The 17119-nt window shown below is 42.5% G+C and overlaps 1 protein-coding gene across 2 annotated transcripts in view; it reads left to right on the top strand.

Annotated features, from left to right (window-relative positions):
• NEK10 (NIMA related kinase 10) overlaps positions 1 to 17119 on the top strand; it is a 337168-nt gene that overhangs the window by 186935 nt on the left and 133114 nt on the right. For both annotated transcript variants that reach the window (XM_069730006.1, XM_069730007.1), the window contains exon 23: positions 11153 to 11228. In XM_069730006.1, coding sequence (XP_069586107.1) covers positions 11153 to 11228 — 76 coding nt within the window. The remainder of the gene's footprint in view (positions 1 to 11152; positions 11229 to 17119) is intronic.

Genomic DNA, 17119 nt, shown 5'->3' with positions numbered 1-17119 from the left:
GAGGTTGAACACAGACAAGAGCCAGAGACTTGGGCAAAGCCATTACTGCACCCAAGATTCCTACGGTGATGCAGGTACCAGAGACTTGGGCAAAGCCACTACCGCACCCGAGATTCCTATGGTGGTGCAGGTGCCAGAGACTTGGGCAAAGCCATTACCGCGCCCGAGATTCCTATGGTGGTGCAGGTGCCAGAGACTTGGGCAAAGCCATTACCGCGCCCGAGATTATTATGGTGGTGCAGGTGCCCATGGCATCAAACTGAATAAGGACGTTCTGGCTGCGAACCAGATGAAAAAGTTTGAGTTTATTTTGTAAGTTGGAAAATAAAGCCCTTTATGTTGAGCTTACTTGGGTCACTACCTCATTATCATGCTGGTGTGAAAGCTGCAGCCTTACAGGAGGTAAATGACTTCACTTTCTGGGAAGGTTACAGAGAAAGGAAAACAGCTGGATCTCGGCAGGTAGTAAAAACACAGGGTCAGACTAGAGAAATACTGCTTGGCTGCAGGGAATCGTGGAAGTTGTTGTTTTCACAATGCTACTTAGCTTCCTTTGGCGCATGTAAGGCGCTGCTGCAGTGATAGAGTTCTTATAATACTGATAAAAAGGTGAGAAAAAAATCACAAGTGGGTTTTAGGAAACCTTTTCATGATTTTCTTTTTAATATACAACTTAGGCTGGAGTCACACTTACCGTATTATTATTTATTATTATTATTTATTTATCTAGCACCATTAATTCCATGGTGCTGTACATGAGAAAGGAGTTACATACAGGGTTATAGATATCGATTACAGTAAGCAGGTTTACATTGACAGACTGGTACAGAGGGGAGAGGACCCTGTCCTTGCGGACTTACATTCTATGGGATAGTGGGGAAGAGACAGAAGGTAGGGGCGAGGCGGCGGCTCTGGCGATGGCGAGGCGGTGGCTCTGGCGATGGTGAGGCGGCAGAATGGTTATTGCAGGCTGTAGGCTTTCTTGAAGAGATGGGTTTTCAGGTTCCGTCTGAAGGAGCTGAGGGTGGTGGATAGTTGGACGTGTTGAGGCATGGAATTCCAGAGGATGGGGGATATTCGGGAGAAATCTTGGAGGCGGTTGTGTGAGGAACGAATAAGTGTGGAGGAGAGTAGGAGGTCTTGAGAGGATCGGAGATTACGTGAGGGAAGATATTGGGAGATTAGTTCAGAGATATAGGGAGGGGACAGGTTGTGGATGGCTTTGTAGATCAGTGTTAGTAGTTTGAACTGGATTCGTTGGGGAATGGGGAGCCAGTGGAGGGATTTGCAGAGGGGAGAAGCAGGGGAGTAGCGAGGAGAGAGGTTGGATTAGCCGGGCAGCAGAGTTGAGGACAGACTGGAGTGGTGCAAGAGAGTAAGCGGGGAGGCCACATCGGACCGTATGAAAAATTGGTCCGATTTTGATGGCCGAGAATCACATAAATGTTCCCGAACAGTGATCCGTATGTAATCTGTTTGCAATGCGAGAATGCAATTTTCTCGCATCTAGTAACAGTGTGAGATCCGTATGGCATTCGTATGCAATGCGATTTTAACATGAGCTTTTACATACAGAAGTTCTCTCTATGTAAAAGCTCAAGTTAAAATTGCATTGTTAAACACAATCGTAAACATAGTTTTAGTACCAAATAATCTTCAAAATAGATAGATAGATAGATAGATAGATAGATAGATAAAAAAAATAGATATAGATGAATTAAAAGCCAGCAAATGATCTGCTGCGTACAATATAGAATAGGTTAGAATATAATAGATAGAATAGATATATACACATAGAATAGGTGTATATATATATATATATATGTATATATATATATGTATATATATATATATATATATATATATATATATATCATCTAAGGGGTACTTCCATCTGTCTGTTTGTCTGTAACGGAAATCCCGGGTCGCTGATTGGTCGCGGCCAGCAGGCCGCAATCAGCTTCAGGCACAGTCCGGCCGCGAATTGCCCCCTCCCTACTCTCCTCCAGTGAGCGCCCCCTGCGTGTGTCACTGCTGACACATAGTAGATAAACTTGGCACACACAAGTCACTTGGTGCAGTGAAGATTTAATAGAAAAAAGTACATACAGTAGACGTTTCGGTCTGATTCGACCTTAATCAATGTACCTAAGTAGAGTACTAGTAAGGTTTATGGGTCGTTAATGGAAATCAAGATTCCTCTAAATGCAGGACTGTCCGGATATGCCGGAAGATAGCACAGAATCTCAGTTAGATGAAGGACGCAGTATCCACCGCTAGTCCCATGCAGAAGCTGACAGGATAAGAGACTGGCTTTCCATCTCTGACTCAGTCACTGGCTTTCCCTCTCTGACGCAGAAAGTTGCGCGGGAGCCTACACCAGTTTTTTTCTGTGAAAACATTCTTTTATTAAATACATACAGCTCCCACATTTTACACACACATACTACTAACAGTACTAACAGTATTAGGCTGGTTTCACATTTGCGGTTTTGTTTTTGCGGTAAAAAACGCAAAAAAAAGCATGCGTTTTTTCCCTATATTTATGCTATGCTTTTTTGCATGCATTTTGACGCGTTTTTGCAACGCATGCGTTTTTTCTCTGCATGCGTTGTGTTGCAGAAATGCAACATGTAGTAATTTTTGCAGCGTTTTTTTTTGCCGCAAAAAAACCTATTGATGTCTATGTAAACGCATGCGTTTTTAAGCACATGCGTTTGTTTGCCTTAACGCATGCGTTTTTATTAGAAAAAAACAGAAAACACACTGATATGCCACCCCCCACCGTAAAGGTGATAAAGGGATCCTAACCCTAACCCTAAAGAGATCCTATCCCTAACCCTATCCCTAAACCTAACCCTAACCCTAAAGGGATCCTAACCCTACCCCTAACCCTAAAGGGATCCTAACCCTATCCCTAACCCTACCCCTAACCCTAAAGGGATCCTAACCCTACCCCTAACCCTATAGGGATCCTAACCCTAAAGGGATCCTAACCCTAACCCTAAAGGGATCCTAACCCTAAGGGGATCCTAACCCTAACTCTAAAGGGATCCTAACCCTAACCCTAATGGGATCCTAACCCTATCCCTAACCCTACCCTAACCCTACCTCTAACGCTAACCCTAAAGGGATCCTAACCCTAAAGGGATCCTAACCCTATCCCTAACCCTATCCCTAACCCTACCCCTAACCCTACCCCTAACCCTAAAGGGATCCTAACCCTACCCCTAAGCCTAAAGGGATCCTAACCCTAATCCCTTTAGGGTTAGGGTTGGGATCCCTTTAGGGTTAGGGTTAGGATCCCTTTAGGGTTAGGGTTATGATCCCTAACCCTAATCCCTTTAGGGTTAGGGTTAGGATTAGGATCCCTTTAGGGTTAGGGGTAGGGTTAGGGTTAGGATCCCTTTAGGGTTAGGGTTATGATCCCTACCCCTAACCCTACCCCTAACCCTAACTATTTCTGTTTATAGTGGGTTTTTTACTTTATTTTGATGATTGGCAGCTGTCACACATTTCTCAGCGTGCATTTAAAAAACGCAAACGCATGAAAAAACGCATGTAAATGCGTCAAAACGCCACGTTTTTTTCACCACATGCAAAAACGCATGCGTCAAAAAAACGCAGCGTTTGCACGCGTTTACATGCGTTTTTTCAACATGCGTTTTATTTTTAAACGCATGCGTTTTGAAACGCAAGTGTGAAACCAGCCTTAGTCACTGACATATATAAATCTAACTGTTCTGCAATGGTTTACTGTATGTAAACCATGTCTTCTATCCTTTTGGCTTCTGCAATGATTGTACAGAAGCCGACAAATGAATTATACATAGTAACATAGTTAGTAAGGCCGAAAAAAGACATTTGTCCATCCAGTTCAGCCTATATTCCATCATAATAAATCCCCAGATCTACGTCCTTCTACAGAACCTAATAATTGTATGATACAATATTGTTCTGCTCCAGGAAGACATCCAGGCCTCTCTTGAACCCCTCGACTGAGTTCGCCATCACCACCTCCTCAGGCAAGCAATTCCAGATTCTCACTGCCCTAACAGTAAAGAATCCTCTTCTATGTTGGTGGAAAAACCTTCTCTCCTCCAGACGCAAAGAATGCCCCCTTGTGCTCGTCACCTTCCTTGGTATAAACAGATCCTCAGCGAGATATTTGTATTGTCCCCTTATATACTTATACATGGTTATTAGATCGCCCCTCAGTCGTCTTTTTTCTAGACTAAATAATCCTAATTTCGCTAATCTATCTGGGTATTGTAGTTCTCCCATCCCCTTTATTAATTTTGTTGCCCTCCTTTGTACTCTTTCTAGTTCCATTATATCCTTCCTGAGCACCGGTGCCCAAAACTGGACACAGTACTCCATGTGCGGTCTAACTAGGGATTTGTACAGAGGCAGTATAATGCTCTCATCATGTGTATCCAGACCTCTTTTAATGCACCCCATGATCCTGTTTGCCTTGGCAGCTGCTGCCTGGCACTGGATGCTCCAGGTAAGTTTATCATTAACTAGGATCCCCAAGTCCTTCTCCCTGTCAGATTTACCCAGTGGTTTCCCGTTCAGTGTGTAATGGTGATATTGATTCCTTCTTCCCATGTGTATAACCTTACATTTATCATTGTTAAACCTCATCTGCCACCTTTCAGTCCAAGTTTCCAACTTATCCAGATCCATCTGTAGCAGAATACTATCTTCTCTTGTATTAACTGCTTTACATAGTTTTGTATCATCTGCAAATATCAATATTTTACTGTGTAAACCTTCTACCAGATCATTAATGAATATGTTGAAGAGAACAGGTCCCAATACTGACCCCTGCGGTACCCCACTGGTCACAGCGACCCAGCTTTCTATCACTAAGCCAGTTACTAACCCATTTACACACATTTTCCCCCAGACCAAGCATTCTCATTTTGTGTACCAACCTCTTGTGCGGCACAGTATCAAACGCTTTGGAAAAATCGAGATATACCACGTCCAATGACTCACCGTGGTCCAGCCTATAGCTTACCTCTTCATAAAAACTGATTAGATTGGTTTGACAGGAGCGATTTCTCATAAACCCATGCTGATATGGAGTTAAACAGTTATTCTCATTGAGATAATCCAGAATAACATCCCTCAGAAACCCTTCAAATATTTTACCAACAATAGAGGTTAGACTTACTGGCCTATAATTTCCAGGTTCACTTTTAGAGCCCTTTTTGAATATGGGCACCACATTTGCTATGCGCCAGTCCTGCGGAACAGACCCTGTCGCTATAGAGTCCCTAAAAATAAGAAATAATGGTTTATCTATTACATTACTTAGTTCTCTTAGTACTCATGGGTGTATGCCATCCGGACCCGGAGATTTATCTATTTTAATCATATTTAGCCGGTTTCGCACCTCTTCTTGGGTTAGATTGGTGACCCTTAATATAGGGTTTTCATTGTTTCTTGGGATTACACCTAGCATTTCATTTTCCACCGTGAATACCGTGGAGAAGAAGGTGTTTAATATGTTAGCTTTTTCCTCGTCATCTACAACCATTCTTTCCTCACTATTTTTTAAGGGGCCTACATTTTCAGTTTTTATTCTTTTACTATTGATATAGTTGAAGAACAGTTTGGGATTAGTTTTACTCTCCTTAGCAATGTGCTTCTCTGTTTCCTTTTTGGCAGCTTTAATTAGTTTTTTAGATAAAGTATTTTTCTCCCTATAGTTTTTTAGAGCTTCAATGGTGCCATCCTGCTTTAGTAGTGCAAATGCTTTCTTTTTACTGTTAATTGCCTGTCTTACTTCTTTGTTTAGCCACATTGGGTTTTTCCTATTTCTAGTCCTTTTATTCCCACAAGGTATAAACCGCTTACACTGCCTATTTAGGATGTTCTTAAACATTTCCCATTTATTATCTGTATTATTATTTCTGAGGATATTGTCCCAGTCTACCAGATTAAGGGCATCTCTAAGCTGGTCAAACTTTGCCTTCCTAAAGTTCAGTGTTTTTGTGACTCCCTGACAAGTCCCCCTAGTGAAAGACAGGTGAAACTGCACAATATTGTGGTCGCTATTTCCTAGATGCCCAACCACCTGCAGATTTGTTATTCTGTCAGGCCTATTAGATAGTATTAGGTCTAAAAGTGCTGCTCCTCTGGTTGGATTCTGCACCAATTGTGAAAGATAATTTTTCTTGGTTATTAGCAGAAACCTGTTGCCTTTATGGGTTTCACAGGTTTCTGTTTCCCAGTTAATATCCGGGTAGTTAAAGTCCCCCATAACCAGGACCTCATTATGGGTTGCAGCTTCATCTATCTGCTTTAGAAGTAGACTTTCCATGGTTTCTGTTATATTTGGGGGTTTGTAACAGACCCCAATGAGAATTTTGTTACCATTTTTCCCTCCATGAATTTCGACCCATATGGACTCGACATCCTCATTTCCTTCGCTAATATCCTCCCTTAAAGTGGACTTTAGACAAGACTTTACATAGAGACAAACCCCTCCTCCTCTCCGATTTTTACGATCCTTTCTAAACAGACTGTAACCCTGTAAGTTAACTGCCCAGTCATAGCTTTCATCTAACCATGTCTCGGTTATTCCCACTTTGTCAAAGTTACCTGTAGATATTTCTGCTTCTAGTTCTTCCATCTTGTTTGTCAGGCTTCTGGCGTTTGCGAGCATGCAGTTTAGAGGATTTTGTTTTGTTCCAATCTCCTCGCTATGGATTGTTTTAGAAATGTTCTTACCTCCCATCTGAGTATGTTTTCCTGGGTCTTCTTTGTTCAAGTCTAATGTTTTTCTTCCCGTCCCCTCTTCTTCTAGTTTAACGCCCTCTTGATGAGTGTAGCGAGTCTTCTGGCGAATGTGTGTTTCCCAGGTTTGTTGAGGTGTAGTCCGTCACTGGCGAGGAGTCCATCGTACCAGTAATTCACACCGTGGTCCAGGAATCCGAATCCTTGTTGTCTGCACCATCGTCTTAGCCAGTTGTTTGCATCAAGGATCCTGTTCCATCTCCTGGTGCCATGCCCGTCTACTGGAAGGATAGAAGAAAAAACTACCTGTGCATCCAGTTCCTTTACTTTCTTCCCCAACTCTTCAAAGTCTTTGCAGATTGTCGGTAGGTCCTTCCTTGCCATGTCATTGGTGCCAACATGTATCAGAAGAAATGGGTGGACGTCCTTGGAGTTGAAGAGCTTTGGTATCCTATCGGTCACATCCTTGATCATCGCACCTGGAAGGCAGTATACTTCTCTTGCAGTTATATCCGGTCTGCAGATGGCTGCTTCTGTGCCTCTCAGTAGTGAGTCTCCCACCACCACCACTCTTCGTTGCTTCTTGGCTGTACTTTTTGCTGTCACTTGTTGCTGTGTGCCCTTTTCTTTTTTGCTTGCTGGTATTGCTTCATCCTTAGGTGTGCCATCTTCATCCTCTACAAAGATTTGATATCGGTTCTTCAGTTGTGTGGTTGGTGATTTCTCCATGGTCTTCTTGCTTCATTTGCTCACATGCTTCCACTCATCTGCTTTTGGAGGTTCTCTGACACTTTTTTCACCTTCTGTGACCAGTAGAGATGCTTCTGTTCTGTCTAGAAAGTCTTCATTCTCTTTGATGAGTTTCAAAGTTGCTATTCTTTCTTCCAGACCCCGCACCTTTTCTTCTAAAAGGGCCACTAGTCTACACTTCTGACAGGTGAAATTTGATTCTTCTTCTGGTCGATCTGTGAACATGTAGCACATGCTGCAGCTCACCATGTAGGTTGTCACATCTGCCATGTTGCTCCTAGATCCTGCTCACGTGCTGTGTGTTTTCCTTCTTGTGTAATCTACTCAACCAAGCTCTCTTGCAATAATGTCCTACAGGCAAAAATTACGGCGCGCGGTTTGGTGATGCTTTCCAAGCAGCTGGTCCCGGCTGTACCCAACGATCTTCTAGCTTAGGGAGACTCTTCGCCTTTCCCAGAAGGCACCTGGAATATGCAAATTAGCCTCCTCAAGCTTGAAACCCTGGTTTGGTGATGCTTTCCAAGCAGCTGGTCCCGGCTGTACCCAACGATCTTCTAGCTTAGGGAGACTCTTCGCTTTTCCCAGAAGGCACCTGGAATATGCAAATTAGCCTCCTCAAGCTTGAAACCCTGGTTTGGTGATGCTTTCCAAGCAGCTGGTCCCGGCTGTACCCAACGATCTTCTAGCTTAGGGAGACTCTTCGCTTTTCCCAGAAGGCACCCGGAATATGCAAATTAGCCTCCTCAAGCTTGAAACCCTGGTTTGGTGATGCTTTCCAAGCAGCTGGTCCCGGCTGTACCCAACGATCTTCTAGCTTAGGGAGACTCTTCGCTTTTCCCAGAAGGCACCTGGAATATGCAAATTAGTCTCCTCAAGCTTGAATCCCTGGTTTGGTGATGCTTTCCAAGCAGCTGGTCTCGGCTGTACCCAACGATCTTCTAGTTTAGGGAGACTCTTTGCTTTTCCCAGAAGGCACCTGGAATATACAAATTAGCCTCCTCAAGCTTGAATCCCTGGTTTGGTGATGCTTTCCAAGCAGCTGGTCCCGGCTGTACCCAACGATCTTCTAGCTTAGGGAGACTCTTCGCTTTTCCCAGAAGGCACCTGGAATATGCAAATTAGCCTCCTCAAGCTTGAATCCTTGGTTTGGTGATGCTTTCCAAGCAGCTGGTCCCGGCTGTACCCAACGATCTTCTAGCTTAGGGAGACTCTTCGCTTTTCCCAGAAGGCACCTGGAATATGCAAATTAGCCTCCTCAAGCTTGAATCCCTGGTTTGGTGATGCTTTCCAAGCAGCTGGTCCCGGCTGTACCCAACGATCTTCTAGCTTAGGGAGACTCCTTGCTTTTCCCAGAAGGCACCTGGAATATGCAAATTAGCCTCCTCAAGCTTGAATCCCTGGTCAGCTATTCTGATTTCTATCTGTCTATGAAATATAAAGATATACATATACTGTATATGTGTGTGTCACTGACATATATATATATATATACACACATACACCTATGCTATCTGTATATATCTATTCTATCTGTTCGATTGTAACCTGTCAGTGTGATTTTACTGTACACCGCACATGAATTGCCGGCTTTTCAAAGGACACGGGGGCTATTTCTCGCAAGTCACACTGATGGTCCATGTGGTGTGCGAGTTCTTCTCGCACCCATAGACTTGCATTGGCGAGACTCGGCCGATACACGGTGCAAATCGTAGCATGCTGCAATTTCACTCGCACGTATAATACGGCCGAGAAAAAATAAAGGGGATGGGAGCTGCCCCATAGATTAACATTGGGCTGAGTGCTATGTGATTTTTTTCTCGCATAGCACTCATCCGTATTCCTCTCTAGTTTGACTCCAGCCTTATACTTAAGTACTAGACAGAGTTATATTAAGAACACTTGATTGTTATATAAGGTTAGGTTTTAGGACCATCTAATTATGTTATTGGTCAAACACAAAGAATTTGTTTTAATTGCTACCGCATTCATTCAACCGCACATTCAGCGTCTCCCACTCCCACACTACCTCCTCATCCCACCGTCTCTCTGTTGGAGTCCCCCAAGGCTCTGTTCTAGGACCCCTAATCTTCTCAATCTATACACTTGGCTTGGGACAATGCATAAAGTCCCATGGATTCCAGTACCACCTCTATGCTGATGACACTCAGATCTAACTCTCTGGCCCAGACGTCACCGCTCTGCTGTCCAGAATCCCAGAGTGCCTATCAGCCATATCCTCCTTCTCCTCCTCTCGCTTCCTCAAACTCAATGTGGACAAATCTGAACGCATCATCTTTCCTCCATCTCATAGATCTTCCTTACCTGACCTGTCTATGGCAATCAATGACATCATGCTTTCCCCCGTACCAGAAGTCCGCTGCCTCGGAGTAACCTTCGACTCTGCCCTGTCTTTCAAACCGCACATCCAAGCTCTTTCCACCTCCTGTCACCTCCAGCTCAAAAATATCTCCAGAATCCGTCCTTTCCTCAACCGTCAATCTACTAAAATGCTTGTGCACGCCCTCATCATCTCCCGCCTTGACTACTGCAACATCCTTTTCTGCGGCATCCCTGCTAACACCCTTGCACCTCTCCAGTCCATTCTTAACTCTGCTGCCCGACTAATTAATCTCTCTCCTCGCTACTCCTCTGCTTCCCCCCTCTGCAAATCTCTTCACTGGCTCCCATTCCCTCAGCGTATCCAGTTCAAATTACTAATACTGACCTACAAAGCCATCCACAACCTGTCTCCTCCATATATCTCTGAACTAATCTCCCGATATCTTCCCTCACGTGATCTCCTGTCCTCCCAAGACCTCCTTCTCTCCTCCACACTTATTCGCTCCTCATCCAACCGCCTCCAAGACTTCTCCCGAATATCCCCCATCCTCTGGAATTCTTTGCCCCAACACGTCCGACTGTCAATCACATTCGGATCCTTCAGACGGAACCTGAAAACCCATCTCTTCAGGAAAGCCTACAGCCTGCACTGACCTCGCTGCCACCTCATCACTTCCGAAGCTACCGCCTCACCAACACCGGAGCTCTTGCAACCCTCAACCTACTGTCTCCTTCCCCATAATCCTGTAGAATGTAAGCCCGCAAGGGCAGGGTCCTCGCCCTTCTGTATCAATCTGTCATTGTTAGTTTGCTTACTGTAAGTGATATCTGTAACTTGTATGTAACCCCTTCTCATGTAAAGCACCATGGAATCAATGGTGCTATATAAATAAATAATAATAATTGCTAGTATCTTTTTTTTACAGATGTGCATTTCACATTTTTTCTGTATTTTATTTGTATGAAATATTGCTAGCTAACTTGTATTTGCTGTATGCCAAATAATATGGAGATAACTAATTATAGCAAGCTATCAAGACATGCAGTATATGACTGAGCAAGCTGGTATACAGTTTATACAAAACTACAGATCTGACTGGGATTTCTAGTCTCTTGTTAAAGTGGAAAATGCTTATTAAAATGCATGGCAACTGAAGCATTAGTAGGTGTAAAAAAAAAATATGCAGATGGCACTTTACTAAAACGTGCAAATGAAACAGAAAATTCCACAGCTACTGAAATATGTGTAAAAATAGATGCTGAGCTTTTTGGTGGGTACATATTAATACTAACTACATTTGTCATTTTATAGCTGACTTTGGTCTTGCCAAACAGAAGCAAGAAAACAGCAAATTAACATCTATTGTTGGAACTATTCTGTACTCCTGGTAAGAACACAATTGTTCATTGGTTTAACAAGTTACAATAATAAACGTGCAAAGTGGTAATTGAATAATTGTGTGTGAATATGAACTAAAATTGGATGTAATGGTCATGGATAATGCTGCATTAAGAGAGTGTTAAAGACATATGTTCACCATTCTGTTATTTTATTCCATTTAGAGTGCAATATTTTATTGAGTATAAGCTTTAGAGATGATCAGACAAGGTTCATTAAAATCTACCAGTTGTATATTGATTTCCTCAAATCAATAGTGAAGATAAGAAACTTTGTAATACACCTTTTTACAGAAAAAAATGCATCTATCACCAGTTATCAAACTGCTTTTTTAACACCAAATTAATATCAGAGTTTATGACGGCAAACTAGCTATTTACTGAGGGATCAAGTTACAGTTACTGTCCACAAAGTCCACGGAAAGGTGAAAGGGAGGAAATTATAGAGATAGAGGCACGGACACAGATTGACATACTGCTTCTAGTTTTAGTAAGTAATATATCTAACTTCTAAGGGTATGCTGTAAAGATATAGGGGAGAAAGATAGTCTCTTTTTCTATATGAGCAGTATATAGGAGACTTCATATCAACCAGTCTCGGTGAGAACTAACAATTTTCTCAAGTAAACACATGACAATTCACTGTGGAAATCGCCTCTTGCATCCGCCTTGGTAAGAGATTTGAACATAGGAATATTTACCTGCATTTTTGTAAGGCGTTTTTCAAGGGACATAGGGAAGCCACACTGTATTGACCAGGGTAGTTAAATGCAGAGAGAGCTATTCACTAGAGGAGTTTATGAATAAAACACTTAATGAATTGTAAAAAGGTTGGCATAGTTTATGTATCGCGATTTCACAAACTGGGAATATGGTATGGTAATAGATGCATGAAGCATTGTTGTAGCATAAGTGTTGTGAATTCTGTTATTGGGCTCCCTCCTGTGGTCATGAATGGTACTTCGGCTGGTTCTGTCCATGGACTTCCTCGGGTGGCTGTGGGTGTTTCTGAGTTTCCTTCCACAGGTGACGAGGTTAATTCGTTAGCTAGCTGCTCTATTTAACTCCACTTAGATCTTTGCTCCATGCCACCTGTCAATGTTCCAGTATTGGTCTAGTTCACTCCTGGATCGTTCTTGCGACCTGTCTTCCCAGCAGAAGCTAAGTGCCTGCTTGTATTTCTCTGGTTTGCTATTTTTCTGTCCAGCTTGCTGTTTTGATTGTTGTCTTGCTTGCTGGAAGCTCTGGGACGCAGAGGGAGCGCCTGCGCACCGTGAGTCGGTGCGGAGGGTCTTTTTGCGCTCTCTGCATGGTCTTTTTGTAGGTTTTTGTGCTGACCGCAAAGCTACCTTTCCTATCCTCAGTCTGTTCACTAAGTCGGGCCTCACTTTGCTAAATCTATTTCATCTCTGTGTTTGTATTTTCATTTTTACTCACAGTCATATGTGGGGGGCTGCCTTTTCCTTTGGGGAATTTCTTTGAGGCAAGGTAGGCTTTATTTTTCTATCTTCAGGGCTAGCTAGTTCCTTAGGCTGTGCCGAGTTGCATAGGGAGCGTTAGGAGCAATCCACGGCTATTTCTAGTGTGTTTGATAGGATTAAAGATTGCGGTCAGCAGAGTTCCCATGTCCCAGAGCTCGTCCTATATTATCAGTAACTATCAGGTCATTCCGTGTTCTCTTAACCACCAGGTCCATTATTGTGCTGACCACCAGGTCATAACACATAAGACTACGTTCACATTTGCGTTGTGCGGGGCTGCGTCGGCGATGCACCGCACAACGCAAACAAAAACGCAACAAAACGCACACTAAAACGCTGCGTTTTGCGACGCATGCATCCTTTTTTGCCGAAAAATGGACGCAAAAAAAATGCAACTTGCTGCGTCCTCTGCGCCCTACGCTTGCGGCCAAAAAAACGCATGCGTCGCAAAACGCAGCACAACACATGTCCATGCGCCCCCCATGTTAAATATAGGGGCGCATGACGCATGCAAAACGCTAATGTGAACGTAGCCTAAGAAAGAAAAAAACACCTCATCTGTGCAGCTTTTAGAGTTTTCATAGGGTGAAACATTCGACTAAAACAGAAACTAAAAGCAGTATCACTGGTGATAAACAGCCACTAGATACTGGAGCTGAGAGCAGGGTTAAACTTGTCATGGACAACCGATGTTATATAACTGATCACCTGAATATGACTGTAAATATATCCACCAAGTATTACATATATCATAACTTTCTAAGAAGGAAAAGACGGACAGATCGTGCAGCGAGCATCACAGTGAAACTTTAGGCCATGCACACACATTTACCGTACCTATTCATACCTCCGTTGCCAATAAAGAAAATCGTAGAAAGTGATGAATACTGTAAAAACAACAAATACTGTAAAAGCTAATTTTTTCATAATTTCATCCTACTTGGATTTTTTTTCCCATTTTTAGTACATTATATGTAAAAATTGATGATGTCTATCTGGTGTGCAATTTGAAGGACAGAACGGAGTCAAGGATAATACTGAGGTGGTGAACTTGTGATGCAGGAGAGAAACGTGATATATTTTATTGTGATAGATCTGGTAGGGGGACTGAGTGAGAAGGAGTAAAGCTTATGAGTTCTATTCTTCTATATTTAGTTTTGAAAATGTGATGAGAAGAACGGGGATATGTCTGATAGATTCTTGGATTCTGTGCAGCAGAGAGGTGACATCTGGGCCAGAGAGTTAGATTTTAGTGTTATCAACGTATAAATAGCACTGGAGGCCATGTGGCTTTGAACTGTCTGAGGTCAAAGGTATAGATTGATAAAAAAGCAAGAGGTGCTCCCTGTGTGACATGTGAGGGTGAGTTGGAGGGTTGGTTGCTCACCTTAACAGGTTGTGCGTGGCAGTGATGTATAATCCAATGGTGGCAGCTGCTCCGGCCGCTGAACTCACACCAAATGCAAAGAGGATATAACAAGTAAAGGAGGGAAGAATGCGGTTGATCCTGCGTGCTCCCGCTGGCAAAGGTTAGTCCAGACGGAAATTATAAAATAACTTCCAATTTATTACAATATATCTTGTAATAGAATCTACTCCTTCCTCAGGGCTAACAGAAAAGCAATCACCTCCTCCCTTATAAATGGGTCGGAGGTGACATTTATAACACGTCATCACTTAAAAGCTCATATAAATTAAAAACAATTGATTGAATATAAAAATGTGCATTAAAATTACCTTTCCTTTTAGTTATAGATTGAGAATAGAATAGGGTAGGGATCCCTGGACAGGGCCTTGAGAGACACCAATGGACAGAGGGCCGGATGATGAAAATCAGAAGAACTAAATGTTAGGTATGAGGATATTCAAAAGAGGACAAGGCCTTTCATGCCAGGGTGAGAGAGAATCTGTAGTAGGAGGGCGTGATCAACTGTATTAAAGGTAGAGGACAGGTCTAGAAGGAGGTTTATGGAATACTGTGTGTTCGCGTTGACAGTTAGTACGTCGTTGGTAACTTTGGTTAGGGTAGTTTCAGTGGAGTGCTAGGGAGAGAAGCCAGATTGTAGGTTGCTGAAGAGTTTGTTGAATAAAAGGTGATAGGAAAGTTCATTGTGGATGTGTATTTGGAGTTTGGAGGTGAATGATAGTAATGATATGAGGCGATAGCTGAATGTAGATTTTGAATCATGAGATGACTTTTCAGTTTAGGCATAATTGTTGCATGTTTGAAAGCAGAAACTAAGGCACCAGAGTTTAATAGCAGAAAAAAGAAAAAAATATATACCAGCTCACCTGTCGGCATGTGTTGTGGGGAAGCACGGATAACGTGTAGTCATCACATGAGCAAGCAATCCAAAAAAGAGAAAAAAATCCAGCTTCCAAAAACTTACAAATTTATTCAGGATAAAAGGCAAAGTCCAGTCCAATCCAATAAATTACATAGTGAAGAGTAGCAAGCAGAGTTTAATGTTTGGTTGAAAGATGGGTTTTGACTGGAATAAGCACACTGATGAGGTTAGAGAGGAGGTGAGTTGGGATAGATAGAGTCAAGCATACCAGTGTAAGATAGCGGATCAGAGCAAAGGGACTAGGCAAATTTAAGATCAGAATGAGGTTCAAGATCAGGCAGCAATAATGCAACAGAGCACAGAAATACAACGCAAGCACGCAGCACCAAGCATATCGCATTATTGGCAGAGATCTGTGGCTGACAGTTTAGCTAAGTAGCTAGGTAATCCATTAGAACAGGGAACATCTGAAGGAAGCTTAGCACCTCCCAGTCTCAGATTTGATGTCTGAGCTGTTAATAAAAATACCGACCGCTCAGCATTGACCTGCACTAGATTTGATGACTGAGCCGGATATCAAAATACTGACAGCTGATCATGCCCCTGCAATATATAGGACAACTAAGCTGTCACTCACTGCGTTCAAGGCACATTTAATGGAGGAAACCTGACAATACTCCCTCCCCCAGGTTTCTCAGAAATCCTAAGGCCTTGAATAGACGATAGAACAAGCGGGAACACAGGATCTCTCCTCGGGTCCGTTTGCCTTCCAATGGACCAGATATTGGAGGGAATTTCGAACATTTTGAGAATCCACGATCGTCCTCTAAACCTCCATCAACAGAAACTGGAGGATGTGGGGATGAGACCGACAACACCAAAGAGACAAACTCTTTTAACATGGATCTGTGGAACACATTAGGGACAGAAAGAAACTAAGGAAATTTTAATCTGAAGGCAACCGGATTAACGAGCTCCAGAATTTCGCAAGGGCCAATTAATTTAGGACTCAACTTTGCCGATGGTACATTCAGCTTTATATTTTTTGATGATAACCGAACCTTATCCCCTACTTTTAATTTGATTGCCATGCACTCCAGCAGTTCAGTACGCTTCTAAGTACATTCTGAAGGAAACATAATGACCCTCGCATATGATTCCTCTCACTTTCTCACACCGTCTGTACTGTATAAATAACCTCTGTGTAATACTATTCTTGCATAGGAAATATCACTGCAGCTGATCACATGTCTTACTTAAAAAATGTGACAGTATGATTTGAATTTTTTTCAGGAATCCTTTTGTAAAGGTTGAAGTCAAAGCAACATGCACTAGCAGTATTGCCAAAAATAAAAATCCTTGTATGTCCAGTTACTCTATGACCCGAACCTTAAAGTGTAACTAAAATCTTTGATATGATTTTTGATATTTTTTGTCCTTGTGATTATACACAGTTCGGTGGGGGTCTATATCCTGGGACCACATCCAATTACTCAAGAATAACTTATGAAGTTTTTGTATTTAGCAGAAAATCTATGACTTGAATTCATACTCTCCTCTGTGCGCGTGCTCAATCTGGAGCAGTGCGCTCCTGTCTACTGAGCTGCGTACGTAACGGGTTCTTTAAGAGAATGGTGGGGTTCTCAAGACCCAAACTCCCACCAATCTGCATGCAATTTTTGTATTTAGTAGAAAATCTGTGATATGTATTGTATTCGTACTCTTCTCTGAGTGCGAGCTCACGCCGGAACTGTGCGCTCCTGTCTACTGAGCTGCGTACCTAACGGATTCTTTAGCGAATGGTGTGGGTCTCAAGACCTGGACCCCCACTAATCTGCATGCAATTAGGAGAACAAAAATTTATAAAAACTTATAACATATTTAGTTAGTCTTTAACTTTAAATTATGGTTGGATCTTGCTATCACTTCTCTCCTAGACATCATACAACTCAATATACTTTATGTATAATGTCTACCACACAGTTGATGCCTATGGGAAAAATCTGAAGTCTATGTAATGAAATTCATAATAATTAGAATTCATAATGATATATTAATGCTCTACTGTCAGCAGACACCAAATATCAGGGTAATCTTTATGACCTCTGATGA

Source organism: Ranitomeya imitator, chromosome 6 (genome assembly GCF_032444005.1).
Source record: "Ranitomeya imitator isolate aRanImi1 chromosome 6, aRanImi1.pri, whole genome shotgun sequence".
Classification (NCBI taxonomy): Eukaryota; Metazoa; Chordata; class Amphibia; order Anura; family Dendrobatidae; genus Ranitomeya; species Ranitomeya imitator.
This window is presented reverse-complemented; position numbering and strand designations above follow the sequence as displayed.